Source organism: Polyodon spathula, chromosome 8 (assembly GCF_017654505.1).
Source record: "Polyodon spathula isolate WHYD16114869_AA chromosome 8, ASM1765450v1, whole genome shotgun sequence".
Classification (NCBI taxonomy): domain Eukaryota; kingdom Metazoa; phylum Chordata; class Actinopteri; order Acipenseriformes; family Polyodontidae; genus Polyodon; species Polyodon spathula.
Window position 1 is genome coordinate 12,143,668 of NC_054541.1, and position 16,052 is coordinate 12,159,719.

The window sequence follows — 16,052 nt, forward strand, 5'->3', positions numbered from 1 at the left end:
TACCGATTGTGTGAGTGTTAATTTGCGAAATATCCAAGCGGGAACGGTATCTAAACAGATACTGTCTCAGCTCCTATGTTCGGCTGTAGTGCTCGGTGTGCTGGAATTGCAGCGCTTCAACATTCTACAGTAGCCTAGGCAATACTTATTAAGTCTTGTATAGAATGCCAGTTCAATTGTGTACATTACTGTTGCAGTACTTAAATGGTAAAATGAGCATTTACCAAAATAAATACATACGTACATACATGCAATTAGATGCGTACAAGAATAGTTTGCAGCAATGCATATGTGTGCTGTGTAATGCATGTGTTGACATTTTATTTTGTCTTTTTTTTTTCTCTCTGATAATTTGAGTTGATCTTTTCAACAAACATCGTTGTATTACCTTTCCTGGCTGCCCGATGCTTGTCAGTCTGAGGATCAAAAGATTCTGATAACAAAAACAACAAACCCCATGTTTACTTATCCATTTCTTTGGGGGTGTTTTTTATCCTGTTCTATCGTTTGAGTCCCATATTAGGAAAATTCCTGAAGCATCTTTTTATCATTTGAGAAATAGAGCTAAACTTCGATCTGTTGTTTCTGCATCAGATACGGCATCTAAACCTTTTTTTTTCTGGGTTTCCAAAGTATTTAGTATCTTGCTTGCAGCTTATTCAGAATGCTGCTGCAAGAATTCTAACTAAAACCAGAAAAGGTGAACACAAGCCTTTTTACTGTAGTCTATTTATTATTATTATTATTATTATTATTATTATTATTATTATTATATTATTATTATTATTATTATAGTCTTTTTTATGCAGTTTTAATGTTTTATTATGCTGTATGTTTTTCTTTTTCTTTTTCTGTAGAGCACCTTAAGACATAAGGTGCTGCATAAATGAAATTAAATAAATACAAATTACATTAAATTAAATTAAATAATGGGGGTCCCAGGATAGTAAAATGGAAATAGCAGAGTTGTTTAGCAAGATAAACGATACGCACACCGTCTGCATAGGAGTGAGTATGGGAAACTTTTTTGGAAACCGGCCAATTCTAGATTATATATATATATAGTTTGACTGGGAAACATATCTTCGTCTTCAGGAAAACATCCAAAAGACTCGAATGTGTTTTGCATCATTCAGAAACAAAGGCGGGCAGCAAACAGCAAAACTCATAGGCGACCAATAGCCAATCAAATGAGAACAGTAACAACTATATCGGCCAATTGCAAACCAGGAGCCACCTCCCGAGCAGTAGTCCCGCCCCTGAGACAATGCACAGGTGACATTTCCCCCGTCACGCGTCCCAGGAGGGATTATGCTAATGTAATCCCGCCCAGTTGGATTACAATGACGCAGAGGGGTAACTAAATAGAACCGTGGCCGTCAGAACGAGTTTAGATTCAGATAGAGCGCTTTCATCAGCGGTGGTTATAGAATAGTATAGTATTGCGTAACACGCTAGTCCCGATTTGCAGATTGTGCAGGTATACTTAGATTTGAATCGAATGAACTGACTGCAATACTCCGTGCTTTAAGAGGGAAGAAGTTACAGTGACAGAGCGCGTTCAAGTTATTTCAAGAGCACTTTTGGGATATATCTACCGGGCTGCTTTGAATTTTAGACGAATCAGCGAGCAATCATGTTGTGGAAACTAGCTGATAACGTCAAATACGAAGATGACTGCGAGGTAAGCGCTAATCTCTCTATATTTGAATCATGTACATGTATTTAACTGCACAAGAATGCACATTTAATCCGCCTTTAACAACAGATTGTAAATGGGGGTTAACGGGTGACTAACTGACTCGGAATGTCCTGTTTGAGTATACACGCTGACGTTAAAATGTAATTTGTTTATGTATACAGGACAGGGCAGGGTGTTTCCGTTTGAAATATTAAGAAACGTGATTTAACGAAACAATTTTGGGGACCGACAATCGGAGGAATCAAGTTATTTTTTTATGTTACAGTCTGTCCTAGTTTGGAGCAGCTTTTTATTTGTCCAGGCAATCAAGGTAATGGTCCATTAAAGGAAAGGCGCCTCCACAAGCTGCCTAACGCATTTGACACGGTGGCACTAAATACAAGTTAACGAGGTGAGAGTTTGTGAGATTGGAGGTGAAACCAAAGTGAAAAGGAAAACACGAGAGTAGTTTGTATTTTAGTTTAACCTCAATCTAATTGCTCGCGTTGCTTTGTCTATAGTAGGGCCATTAGCTGCTCTTAATTTGGGATTTAATAGTTGTCAGGTGTCGTTCCAAAGTGGGGAACTGGATGAGTTTTCTTACAGGGCAAACCTGGTTCAGAGTCGTATTTAGCAAGAAAATAAGTCTGACATCTTCAGTTTATCATGTGAGAGCTTTTTCTCATTGACTGCTACATGTTTATCAAGTTGGATTGTCTTTACATAACAGATCATTATTTACGTATCGCACGGTTTTCCCCCCTCTGGATTTCTGGTGTGTTGATGCCATCTCCAGCTACCTCATTTGACTGCATGTGCTGTTCCTTCTTTTTAAAGCAACACTCTATTAAAATCTCCGCACAGTATGCAGAACTACACGCAAGAACAATGGGATGTGTTTGGGGTTGCTGCAAACCCTTCCCCTGTGTCGGTAAACCTTGTGACAGAACCGGAGCGATGAAGAAACTCAACGAGCCAGTTAAACTGGTTTAGAGGTTTCCTTCAAATAAAGAGCACGGATTGACAACCCCGTAAACTGGGGGAGGGAGACACTAACGTATAACTATAACAATATAATATATATATATATATATATATATATATATATATATATATATATATATATATAATTAATATATACTTATATGATGTAGCACTATGTAACACAATTTTTGTTCCTGGGGGTTAGTGTTATTTCCTAATTGCTTATGCTTCAAAAGTATAGAAAATGGCTATTATTCCCCACAGGACAGTGATATTTCAAAATATCACTATTTCCATTGGGAAAACGGGCAAATGTGTGTCTTTTCGTTCACATAAAGTCAGAAGAAAACAACATATGAATCCAAATTATAAATAGTATAATCGTAAATCTCGAAAAAATCTTTTTTAAATCTTTTGTAGTCATTGTTATATTACTTTAGTATAAATACATGTTAATTTGGATTCATATGAAAAGACACACATTTGCCCGTTTTCCCATTGGAAATAGTGATATTTTGAAATATCACTATCCTGGTCACAAAAGCAAAGTTTGTGGGGAATAATAGCGATTTTCTATACTTTTGAGGCATAAGCAATTAGGAAATAACACTTACTACCCAGGAACAAAAAAAAAAAAAACAAACAAACAAAAAAAAAAACTTGTTACACAGTGCAGTGTGTGTGTTTATTAGGATTTCAATATTGTACCGTTTTCCTTCACCCCCTGTCCCCCATAACCCAAATTTGTCATGGTCCGCTCAGCGCTGTCGCCTTGTCTCCTGCAGATTAGATCCAGCAATTTACCATCAATAGAGTCATTTAGAAATGCGGGCCGGTTGGACCTGTGGGCGTCACGCATTTGGTATCCCTCTTTTCAGTCTCTTATTAGCTCGTCCTTGTTGCGCAGATTCTCCTGCAGACTTTTAAATGCCATGTCTCAGAAAACAGGCTTGACATTAGTCGCTCTGGGGGCATTGATTGAACAATTCTATGATACGAGTTAAAAAAAAAAAAAAAAAAAAAGTTTAACTTGCATACAAAGTTGCATTTTTCTACATATAAAGCATATTTATGTTTTTAATAATTAGGACTGCCAATCGCGATGCCGCCCTGTTTTCCTTCGGAGAAGGGTTTTCTTGGGGGGGGGGGGGGGGGGGGGGGGGGGGGTCAAATTGTCAAATTTGACATGGTCAAATTGCATGCTGCAGAGTTGTCTGTTACTAAGATTGCGTACATAATTAAACCGCCGCAAATCTTGTAAAGCAAAGAAGAAAGGCATCGTACACATCAGCAGCGGCACATTTTGTAGCCACGGGACTTCAGAAGGGTACTGTCTGCACCCGTCTCTATTCCAGATGCTATGCATTCCACAATCCCCTTCTTTATGCACGTTACATTGTAAAGTTTGTTTTGATAACTCGAGTTTTTTTTTTTTTTTTTTTTTTTCTTGTGGGTTATTCTCAAAGTAAATAACAAGTTGTTATGAACATCGGGGCTATAAGATTTCATTCTTAAACATATTGTTTGAATGTGTTTCTAATCTGTGTACATTTAGAACGAAAGCAATCTTAGACTAATATGAAAACGAAACACATTTAAAAAAAAGTTTGAAATATAGGCGACGTTATCTTTCTTGAGATTACCTTTTCCATTTGTATTTAACTAGTAATGGTATTTACTCGGTATGAACACTTGTTGTTAAATATACGCATTCAACCTTTTAAATAATGCGATTAGCCTATATGCTTCCAATTGTGATAACCGTAATGACTGTATTTGTATTAGCTGTTTCTGGGAGGATACAGTTCGCTAACATCAATTTAATCTTCGTACGAAGCCAGTGACCACGCAGGGGACTGACCCTATAGACTACCTGTGTTCGGTAAAGTGGTTCAAGTTTACTGACAAACGGGGACTGTGAAACCACAAGAAAGCGTTTTATTAGTATTAATGTTTCTATTGGGAATACAGCCGGTTTTGGACCCCCAAGGTCGACCGTGACACCAATTACCAGCAGAGCGTTTTCATGTTTATATTCGTATCTAAATATAACATGTGTAATAAATAAATAAATGTGTTATATATATATATATATATATATAGATATATATATATATATATATATATATATATATATATATATTACACATGTACATAAAAGACACGTGCTGCTTTTGAAGACGTTCTGTTTAATTAATTAGTTTAACTAGCATATCTACTTTAGAAATAGTTTTTATTCACGTTTCAAACTCTTTAGAACTTGATGGGAGGATTATCTTACACATGTATACTTTTTTCTTTTGTATGCTCCCTCGTTTCGGATTACTTTTGCTGCATTGATTAGGTAAACATTAAATGTTCATTTTTATATTTAATAAGTAATACACTTGTATCGAATATATTTAAAACTGTACAACGCGTTTTTTTAGGTTTACTTTTTTAGTTAACTAAAAGGCTGGTTCCTAGATGTCAAACTTTTTACAAGATAAAATGAATCAATAATTTAAATGGATTGTACTGTTAGAAAACATATACATGCGGTGTCCCCAGCTGTAATAATGTGTTTTACCCACAGGAACGGCACGACGGCAGTAGCAATGGGAACCCCCGTCTTCCACACTTGTCAGCTGTGAGCCAGCACCTCTACAGCCCGGCTCCCCCGCTCTCTCACTCAGGCAGCTCGGATTTCCAGCCCCCTTACTTTCCTCCACCATACCAGCCGCTTTCATACGCCCAATCCAGCGATCCCTTTTCCCACTTGGGAGACCCGTTTTCCATCAATTCTCTCCACCAATCGGGCCCACCAGTGCCTAATCAGCAGCAAGGATGGCCCAGCAGACAGAACCAAGACCATTCGGGGATTGGGCGCTCCGGTCTGGCCAGCCAGATACTCGGACTGGAGTCGGGTTCAATCAGCGGGAGAAGAGAGGCATTCCGCCGGCCGGAACTTCTACTGCCCCATGGTCACCAGATCGATTCGGGGGTTATAGGAGAGAGCATGGGGCTGCATGACATTGGGCAAAGCATGGACGACGTGCAGGTGTGTGCTTGGCAACATTTATTACGACTCGCTGAAAGTGTATTTAACCTTTTCAATGAATGGATAACTTATACTGTAACCTCTCTATTTGAAAGGAGGTATACTGGCAGTGTACAAAGCATGAAAAGTGTGTGTGTGTGTGTATATATATATATATATATATATATATATATATATATATATATATATATATATATATATATATATATATATATATATATATATATATATATATATATATATATATATATATACAGTATAACAGTAATTGATATGGACAGATTGAGCAGTAGTCTACACAGCCCACGTTTCCTCAGTATTTTCTGCAGATCGGTTTTATTCACATTCCAAGCCTTTCTTAAACAGAAGTCTATACACAATGTCATCGCAGGATTTTGCTAATCGAGCCACAAAACCCAAATTGCTATTTGTCAAGAGGTGAAGTGTGTATATTATTGAGTGCAAAGATACTTGTTGTAAACGACACTGGATTTGATTGTTTAGACGAACGCCGTCATTTACCACATTTTTGTAAGTTTAAAAAAAAATAAAAAAAAATAAAATCAGACAAATATAAAATATATCTTGGTGTCGTTTTTAATATTTTTACAACTACAAATCTAGAACATTCAAATCCTGTTTTCCCTTATTTAAGTTTTTTTCCCCTTTTTCCCCAGCATGTGGATGATAGCAGCATCGTGATGGCAGACCAGACAGTAATTAAAAAAGGTAAGTTCATTTCTTATGTTCGCACAAAAAAAAAAAGTGTTTTTCTAAGGGGAATATTTAAAATACGATAACTTAGTTGCAGACAGGATGCTTCGCGTTAATGTCCTGTTTCTAATAAAACGCAGTATTATTATTATGAATAGGCACTTAAATTCTGGATCGAGAGCTTACTTTCCAGAGTTACACTTTGCACGTTGCTGGTTCTGCGTTGATTAAGAATGGAATGCACACGCAGTTGATGTATTTTGGTTAATGGTAGGTTTTTGGTTTCAGTGTTCTCATATTTGATCTGATAAGACACAATAGAATATTGAATAGCATTGCAGGCCAATTCATCCTTGAACCAGATTATTATTATTATTATTATTATTATTATTATTATTATTATTATTATTATTATTATTATTATTATTATTATTATTTTTAATGTGTATATTAATACATTGCATCAGAGATTATACACTGTTATTTAACACAGAGATCCCACCACAGTATATGCTTATGAATTATGTTAGCAAGTTTCTGTACAGTACAGTACACACACACACACACTACTTACATAAAACATTGGCAGCTGTGCTGTCCTTGAGAAACACAGCCCTGTTTGGAAAGCTTGTTTTGTTGACCTCATTTAAATGATCATACTTCCCCTTTGCGAATAATCAGGTTTGGGGGCAATTCCTGTGTTTTTAATTCCAAATCAAATCCCAATTCCTTAGACAGAAATTTATATTTTAGAGACTTAATAATTGTTGTGATTGGCTTCAAATGAAAGCCATTGAACAATTTAATTGACTAACAGTGACTTCAATTGAAGTAATTTGTTGCCACTGTGAGAATCTCATTTTAACAGAATACTACTGATTGCCATTTTAATCGATCTGTGCTGGAATTGATTAAAAGGGAACGGGGAATTGGAAATTGATTTTAAGAAGGAATTGGAAATGGAATTTGAATGGACCCCCAGCCCTGCTCATAATCCAGGGCAAGTGTTTTGGAAACTGCTCCAATATTAGCCTAACATAATTTGAACAGTACAGTAGATATGAGACCATTCTGCTTCTGCCGATCCCTTGCATGCAAATACATCTATTCCTTGAGTTCATTGGCTAAATGTAATAACTTCTTGAAGCTTTAATATGTTATGTGAGCCTGTGACCGAGCCTGGACCTGAACGTTGCATTGAATCTGTTAGCTTTGAATAATTTGCAATGCCTAACAGAATGCCCTTTTTCTGTTTGTTTGTTGTGGTGATAACACAGTGCTGGCTGCAGCGTTCTCTGAAGAGACTTTTAATTTGAAACTCTACTTGTTGCTCATGCTGCAACTATCCCATCAGACCCCTTTGGTAAAGCTCACCGGTGCCAGGAATAGTGAACCGCAAACGGGCCGAGCCGTTTTAATAGCAGGCCAGCTGATTTCCCTTTACCTGTATCTGCAGAGCAGGCTGTTGGAGTTATTGTTTTGTGTGTTCTGAAAAGTGGTCCTAGCTATTTTAACATTGCTCTCTTTCAAAAGATCTGTCCCACTGCTTCTGTAATGCATTTTTCTGTATATACTTGGAACAATTTCCAGACAATTGGAGAAGAAAAAAAAATAAGCTGCACCTTAACCTATTTTCCTAGCAAGAGCCCATTCACAGTTGCGTCTTCTGTATTTACCTAACCCCCGTTGGGCCCAATGTCCCATCAATAGGACAATTACACAAGGTGCTTGAGTACCTGCCCCTTGGATAGTGAACCTGGATGGCTTAAAAGCAGGAGAGCCTGCTCTTCTTATGCAAGGTCCTTTGCAAACAAAAAACAAACCATTGTTGCTAGTTCAAGCAGTGTAGAAATCTCCTCCTTGCATTTCAAAGGTGTTTTTGTTTTGCAAGAGGTCTGACTCTTTTAAATGCGTAACTCGAGCTCCACCAAAGATGGTAATGAAGGTGAAACAGGGTGGTGATAATGAGGATTCCCAGGTGTGTTGAAAAAAACATTGAGGCTATATGGTTGTAGCGTGTCTCGAATTTTACTTCTACAGTATGCAGGACTGCAGATTGATGACAGGGCTAGATACTGTAACATTTAGCACTACGAAACACATGGCCATTGAAAGTCTTTCATCATCATCTTTGAATGTTTAATAATCTCTTGGTGTGCCCAGGTTATTCTGTGCTTGTATGTTAAAAGTTTGCGCTGTTCTTGTCTCAGTATTAGGAATGAGAAGTGGCATGAGTCAGGATCGTATTCGGAGGAGTTATTTTGGGAGTGGCTTTCTTGCTGGTGAGGATGAAGGTATAATATATATTTTTAAAAAATGTGCAGCTCAGATTCCTTCCTCCCTTTCGCTGGCCGCGCGGGAGGCCAATGTCTTTTTAGAATGATTTCCGTTCTGTTCAGAAAGTGTCGGACATGTCTGAGGGGTTCTTTCAATGCTTATGTTTTATTTAGTCTTTCGAGTTGAGCGTTTGTTGAAAGAAGTAATCCATTTCAGTAGTGCAGGCTCGTGTAAAAGGAAGAGAAGGGAGAAATGAATCGAAATTTCCAGTAAGTGTTCTTTTCCTGGGTTGATGTGATTTTTAAAAAAAAAAAAAAAAAAAAAAGGCCTGTGAGAGCGCCTCGCTTCTTTTTCAAGACTGCTAGGATGGAGGTGTGTATATCCATGACCTGTGAAGATGCAAGACAGTTGATTGGTTTCAAGTAGAGGGTTCTGCAGCTGGTTTTGCCATTTCTATAGTATGGTTATAAATTCCAAACAAGAATATAGAAACCAAAAGTTTGTCTGAAAGGATTTGCTGGTCTCGGGATTTTTCCCTCTTAAGTGACCCAATGACTTTGTCAATGAACTCCATGCTGCATGCCAGAACGCACTGTAGATCTGCTTCCACTAACGGTTGCAAACTTACAAACAAGATGCATTTTATACATGTATTTTATTCATTTTTTATTCGTGTCATTATAAAAGGGGATATGCTTTCTTATTAAACCCCCCCTTTGAAGAATTGAAGTCCAAATTCATATTTGATTGTAACTTTGCGCTGCTTGCTCCACAGGCCCAGTAACTCTGTCGAAGGGGAATGCCCTGGTGAACCCCTATCAGAAGGAGGGCTTGCTGGGGATGGTATCGAACCCCACCGAGGTGTTCTGCTCTGTACCTGGCCGCCTCTCCCTGCTCAGCTCCACCTCCAAGTACAAGGTGACGGTGTCTGAGGTGCAACGCCGCCTGTCCCCACCGGAGTGTCTCAATGCCTCCCTGTTGGGAGGTGTTCTCCGCAGGTCAGTCCCTCAAGCCCACCTCCCTGCCTTTCCCTCTTTGGGCCCTGAGTATGAAGCTGAAGGAACGCAAAGCCACTTTTTCAACAGCGGCCTGAAATCTGGTTCTGGGTGACCTAGTTTGAGGGTGTATCGAACCAAGTCTCCCCTGGTGTGCCATGCAGTGGCCTGAAACGTAGCCTCCTAAAACCAAGTTCCAAGCCTCAAAGTGGCTTCATGTTCTCTCAGTTTAAGCCTGAAATACATGCAGACAAAATTGGGGGGCCTCCTAAATACTCCTGTGGTCCTTCACATAGAATTATTTTATTAAAGAAATTCTTATTCCCTAAACTTACTGGAATTAACATAACTAGTAGACATTCTCGTCCTTAATCTAATTGATTCTAGATCTAGTTGATTGTGTGTATTGGTTTTTCTCCATTTCCAGTCACTAGTGCAGGGCTTCTAAAACTCGGTCCTGGGGACCCCTTGTGGCTGCAGGTTTTCATTCCAACCAAGCTCTCAATTACTTAACTAGGTCCTTATTTGGAATAATTGGCTTAATTAGACATTTTTACTTGTTTTCAGCTCTTAAACAGTTGCAGTTCAAGGTACTTATCAAATGTTACAGCTAACTTGAAATATGCAACAGTTCAAGAGCTGAAAACAAGTAAAAATGTCTAATTAAGCAAATTATCAGTTCAATTAAGGATCTAGTTAAATAATTGAGAGCTTGGTTGGAATGAAAACCAGCAGCCACAGGGGGTCCCTAGGACCGAGTGTGAGAAGCCCTGCACTAGTGAGTGTAGACTCCTGGGGAGAGCTAAATGTCTCTGGTCGTCTGGAGAGCATGTTTTTTTACTTCCCGTGTGCTAGAGACAGACGCTGAGCATGAGACCCGCTGTAAAGTAGGCGGGACGGGTTGGGGGGCTCCCCCACTTGCTTCCCCATGGCTGTCGGCTCTCATCCAGCTCTGTGTGAAGTGCTTCTGCAGTCAAACAGAAACTGCTACAGCGAGTGGGGAATTCCTACATATTTCCCTATTGTTGTTGTATTTTTTTAAGCTTAACCCTGACTTGTTTATTTTGAGGTTGGATTGATTCATGGTTAAGTTTAGGGTGTGATGATGACATGTTGAAGAGGTGCTGTAATTGCAAACAAAATCAGTAATGAAAATATAAAAGATTGAAAGACCCATGTTGAGTAGCCTAGCGGGGCAATCCTGTTTGGTTTCAGTGCTGTCTGTTTGTGATTTGCCAAGGAGTAATAAAATATTCCTGTATTGTCCTATCTCAAACTCTGGTCTTGTATGTTGACTGTAAGACTCTTATCAAAGCAGTATGTTTCCTGTGCAACATCTGCAAACAATCCTTAAAGCGTCAGACTTATTTTGGGTATTGCTTTTCTTTTCTTCCTCCAGAGCGAAATCCAAAAATGGGGGCCGCTCCTTGCGGGAAAAGCTGGATAAAATTGGTCTGAACCTCCCTGCCGGCAGACGGAAGGCAGCGAATGTCACGTTGCTGACGGCACTGGTAGAAGGTAGGCATCTCTTTGTGTTTGCGTCACTGCGCTCTCTCCTAGCCTCTCTGTTTCAAATCCCAGTTTCTCTCTTTTGCCTGGAAGTGTTAAAGAAGAATTGACATTATTGAACAGGACTTTCTATATGACATTTTGAGGTTCGCCACAAGGACTAACTGACCTTTAAGGCTGTCTTTTGAACAAACGCGCCTGCAAACTAAGTGAGTGTCTATTGAGAAGTAGGTTCTGTTGCTGCTGTAGGGGAGGATGGGTGAGGTAAGTGGCACAAACCCATTGAAACTGAGCGTGCCCCCGAGGTGGACACACTGAGACTGCACAACACTGGGAGCCATACAGATGGGGAAAATGTTCATTACCCATAATAGCCTTAAAAGTTAGTCTGAGCTGCTCAATTAAAATGACAAACATTTTTAGTGCATTTTAACTCTAAAGAACAGTGTTTCTGACTGCCCGCTGTTCATTTGAGTGGGTGCAGTAACCCTAAAAATCCCTGGTGTTCTCAAGCTTTCTAACCATGGATGTTTTCCACTGACAGGTGAGGCTGTGCACCTGGCCCGTGACTTCGGCTACGTCTGCGAGACAGAGTTCCCTGCTAAGGCCATAGCTGAGTACCTGGGCCGGCCGCATGTGGAACGCAATGAGGTCAACAGTCGCAAGAACATGCTGCTCGCCGCAAAGTGAGTTCCGAGCCCACGCAGCCCACTGCGTGTAGTTGTGTTCCGAATTCAAAGCTGTCTCGCCTTAGCGCCGGCCGATCTGAGTCCTTGACTGTGGCTCCAGGTTTGAGGACAATGGCGGGACCCTGCCCACCACTAAGTACCCACACCTCTGGAGCAGGGCCCCACAGCGCAGCCTGGTTTACGATGTGGCATCCACTTTAAAATCATAGCCTGTCACTTAATTGCATTTCAATTAAATTAATTTCAGCTGTCTTAACAAAGTAACATGTAATTACAAACCAGGTGAGAGCATTATAAAACATGGGCAATTTGTACTTTAGACTGACAGCGTAGAGAAAACTTAATGGCTTCTAGTATAGTGAGGGTCTGGCAGAGCAGCAACTCTGAATCTGTTCGCCTGTCCGTGCAGAAGGGCACCGAGACTGCGTTTCTGTACATGTCAGTCAACGTCTTGCTGTATTCCAGGGAACTCTAGCATAGCCTATATAGACTTCTGGAAAGTAGCATGTCAGAACAGATGCTTTTCAGTTCCTTGTAGAAGTTCTTAGCAAATTAAATATGGCTGGCGACGTGTCAAGAATATGTAGTTGAGCGGCTGTTCTGTGTAATAATACCTTGTTGAAAAACATTTCTGGCAAACTGATTGGCTGTTGATCAGTTCTTGATATGTATATGTCAAAACCAAACCAGTATCTTAATCTCCTGTTTTTATAAAATAATGCAAAAACATATTGTGTTTAAAGGAAGTTCTGATTGTTAGTAATTGCAACCTATCGTTCTCCATTTAAATCTTCTGTTTTCTCTTCGCTTCTTCCAGGCAAATCTGCAAAGAATTCACAGAGGTGCTGACCCAAGACCGATCTCCGCTGGGGAACTCCCGGCCCGCACCCATCCTGGAGCCCGGGATCCAGGGCTGCCTGACTCACTTCAGCCTCATCACACATGGGTTCGGAGGACCCGCAATCTGCGCTGCCATGACCTCCCTGCAGAACTACCTGAATGAGGCGCTCAAGCAGGTGGACAAAATGTACCTGAGCTCTGGGAGCGAGCAGCAAGGCTCCTCGGATGGCAGCAAATCTGTAGAGAAAATGGACAAGCACCGGAAGTGAGCTTCCTGAGGAGAGGGAGGGAGGGAGCGGGGTGGGTTGCACCTTAATATTTTCCACGTCCCAATTTTTAAAATATTTTTTACATGTATGCCTCTCTTAACCTGCAACCTTTCTCCTAAGCCACTTTTTTTAAAAAAAAAAATGTAATTTAAATTTCTTTATTTTTTTTTGGTAACTGCTACCCTTTTCGACCTCCTCTGACAGTACTTTTGCTATTACTGATTTTTTATTTGTATTTTTTGAAAGAGGTGGTCTTACCTGCTGGGAACGAGTAAGCGGTCCTGCAGAGGTGCAGGGATGCCATCTTTTTTTTTTTTTTGTCGAAGAGGATTGGTACGCTGATTGAAGGAACAGGAGGATTCAGCAACAGCTTTTGGCTGTCCTGCTTTGTGTGAGAATGCTTTGTTAGATGAAGCTGCTGCCACTTGACACTGGGCTGAAAACACACAACTAGCGAACAGAGTGAAAGGTCCATGCCATTTTAACTGCAGTGGTCATTGTACGAGGGCAGCCGCTGGTGCTTTTTAACACTAGACATCACTCCATTGCAGTTAAGGCAGTGTTTTGTTGGTGGAGTATTAGGGTGGGCAGGCTAGCTGTCAGTCTACAAAAAATCATGGAAATCAGTCCACCAGCTTTGTCTTCACTCTCCAACTGACTAATCTGTTAATGTTGAATGGCCACTCATTTCGCGTGATTTATCTGTTTTTTTGCCTGAAAGCCGCGTTCTTTCTCTTTTCCAAACGGACAGTGCGCAACAACATGCAAAACAAGTGGGGCGAGCAAGAAAACCACAAACACATGAAACAAATAACTTTAGCACAAGTGTCCCCATGCAAGAAGAGACTCTAGCACAAGGGGAGCCGTGCAAGCTGAAAAAAATCAATGAGTGCACAAGACAGAGACTGTTGCAGAGTCATGCAAACTGTGCATCAAACCTGCCCAATTCGTTTCAGGTGTCAGACCTGTGAACATAAAGGTTTTATTGTTGTTATTATTATTATAACTTTAAAAAAAAAAAAAAAAAAAAAAAAAAAAAAAAGTACTATTTGGAATTTTTTTTTTTTTTTTTCTCTTGAATGTAAATATTCTTATTTATGATGTAATTTAATGGGATTTGTAAATACTGGTGATAACGCTTCAAAAAAAAAAAAAAAGGTTTTAACATTTTGTAAATGGGTTTCAGCTCTTTTTTAGAAGAAATGTGATTGGCTATGATGGGGTGCTGAAATGTTTCATGTTAAAGTTCATGCAAAGGTATCTTAAAATAAAATGAAATAAAACAGGGTAATTTTAAAGTGACTTTGTACAGTTTTGCCCTTTTACTGTCTTTAGTAGTTTGAGTCTTTGTGATGTGGTACAGTGTCGCTTCCTTTTGTGAAAGTGAGAAAGTATACTTGCAGGTTGTTTTCAGTAAAAGAGCAAAGTGCATTGTGAAAAAGCAATCTGTAAAGAAATACCAAACTAACACCACTATCTTTGACTCAGCCATTCAATAAAGCAATTAAACTTTCTGGTTAAAATGGTTTTATATACTTTTATTTATTTTTAAAAGAGAACGTGGCTCATTGGCGGTTACATTATTATCTCATTCCTGACATTGTCTTATGCACTCAACAACATTTACTTTATGTAGATTTATTTTCATGGCCGCAATATTTTTTAAACATGTTGAATAGAGATACCCCAGTGTTCTGACTGATGAAGCATTAATTACTGCAGCAAACAAAACTAAATGGAGCCAGAAAGGCTTCTAGTCCAAAAGTTTGTTGGTTCTTTCAGTATTTCTTTAATGTGCAGAAAGAGATGAATGACTGTTCAGACACAGAACCTTGATGAGAGTGTCTCGCTCAGACAGGTGTGCAAAGCGGCACTTGCTGCTGGGTCTAACCCAGTGGTAATAAATCGGGGTTCTGGGTGTGAGCACAACATCTGCAAGCAGGAGTGGGAGTGGCCTCATATGTGGGATGATCTGGACTATCAAATCTGTTTAAAAAGCGGAAGTGTCTGTCTAAAGATGGTCTGTGTAGATACGTTTGTAGATCAACCTCTCTCATTCCTTCCACATCAAAGATGATGTAATCTGTTTACAAATGAAATTAGGAAGCTGCTCACCAGGTTGGACATGCACACAATCATCTGAGAGAACCTTCCCCGATCTTCCGAGAGATCAAAGGGACGTCACCCCATGCCAATTTGCAAACCAAGAATGACAAGTATGACCAACAGGGAGATTAAGCAGAATGCAGAAAGAAAATCGTGACATTATGTTCCTATAAAATAACACAGTGCAGATGGCTCAGCACAAGGCACTGATTTGAGTCTCAGGGGTTCACAAGAAATCCATCCATAAACCCTTCATGATGTCACCCCCCAGATTAATCACTGGCTCGCATCTCATGTCCGTACCCTCACTTCTGGAACACATTCTGTAATGGGTGGAAATCATTTGGACTGCAGCAGATTCAAACTTATGTACTGGCAGCACAAACACGCTCTGGAAAATCAGGAGACGAAAATAGGTTAGCAGCTGATGCAATAGTCTTTTCAGAATACTCTATTCTCTAATCATTTAAAATGATACTGTTTTTTTTACACTTCCCTACATAATCGTGCAGGTGTGCCTTGTAATACATCTTCTATTTACACAGCTCCAATATGCAAATCTGATTCTATGTAGAAGTCAGTGGAAAAGTTGCCCTTCAGTGGAATGGAACTTGAATGAGGGATGCAAAGTGTGCTTATTATTATTATTTTTTTTTTAACAAGTTACATGTTTGGCTCAGCTGCCCTAAACCTGTTCTACCAGTCCTGTTGGATCAGTAGCAGGCATTGCAGCTCTGCAAAAATATCTTCAGCCAAACACATTGTTTCCGCAGGGTAGCAAACTCAAATGGCTAATCTCTATTATCTTTTGTTCTTTTTTTACTTCCCTTTTTAAAAAAGACAAACTCTGGAGCTGCTGATCTTCTTAGTAATGAATTCCACTTCCATCCAACACTGTAATACAGTAATTAAAGAACAATTGAAAACTGCTGTCTTCCACACCGCAGC

General features: G+C 39.6%; 1 protein-coding gene across 4 annotated transcripts in view; it reads left to right on the top strand.

The window, feature by feature from the left end:
• Window positions 1-14,521, top strand: part of LOC121319417 (transcription factor AP-2 gamma-like) — a 21,571-nt gene extending 7,050 nt beyond the window's left edge. Inside the window, exons 1-9 of one of the 4 annotated variants that reach the window (XM_041256832.1) lie at window positions 1,364-1,684; window positions 5,241-5,705; window positions 6,383-6,434; window positions 8,630-8,713; window positions 9,472-9,694; window positions 11,091-11,209; window positions 11,745-11,886; window positions 12,707-12,994; window positions 13,245-14,521. In XM_041256832.1, the coding sequence (XP_041112766.1) occupies window positions 1,637-1,684; window positions 5,241-5,705; window positions 6,383-6,434; window positions 8,630-8,713; window positions 9,472-9,694; window positions 11,091-11,209; window positions 11,745-11,886; window positions 12,707-12,994; window positions 13,245-13,344 (1,521 nt within the window). In that variant the 5' untranslated portion in view covers window positions 1,364-1,636 and the 3' untranslated portion in view covers window positions 13,345-14,521. Of the gene's footprint in view, window positions 1-1,363; window positions 1,685-5,240; window positions 5,706-6,382; window positions 6,435-8,629; window positions 8,714-9,471; window positions 9,695-11,090; window positions 11,210-11,744; window positions 11,887-12,706; window positions 12,995-13,244 lie in introns of those variants that run through there. The other 3 variants (XM_041256833.1, XM_041256834.1, XM_041256835.1) reach the window with 3 other exon arrangements.
• Window positions 14,522-16,052: the final 1,531 nt, after the last annotated feature.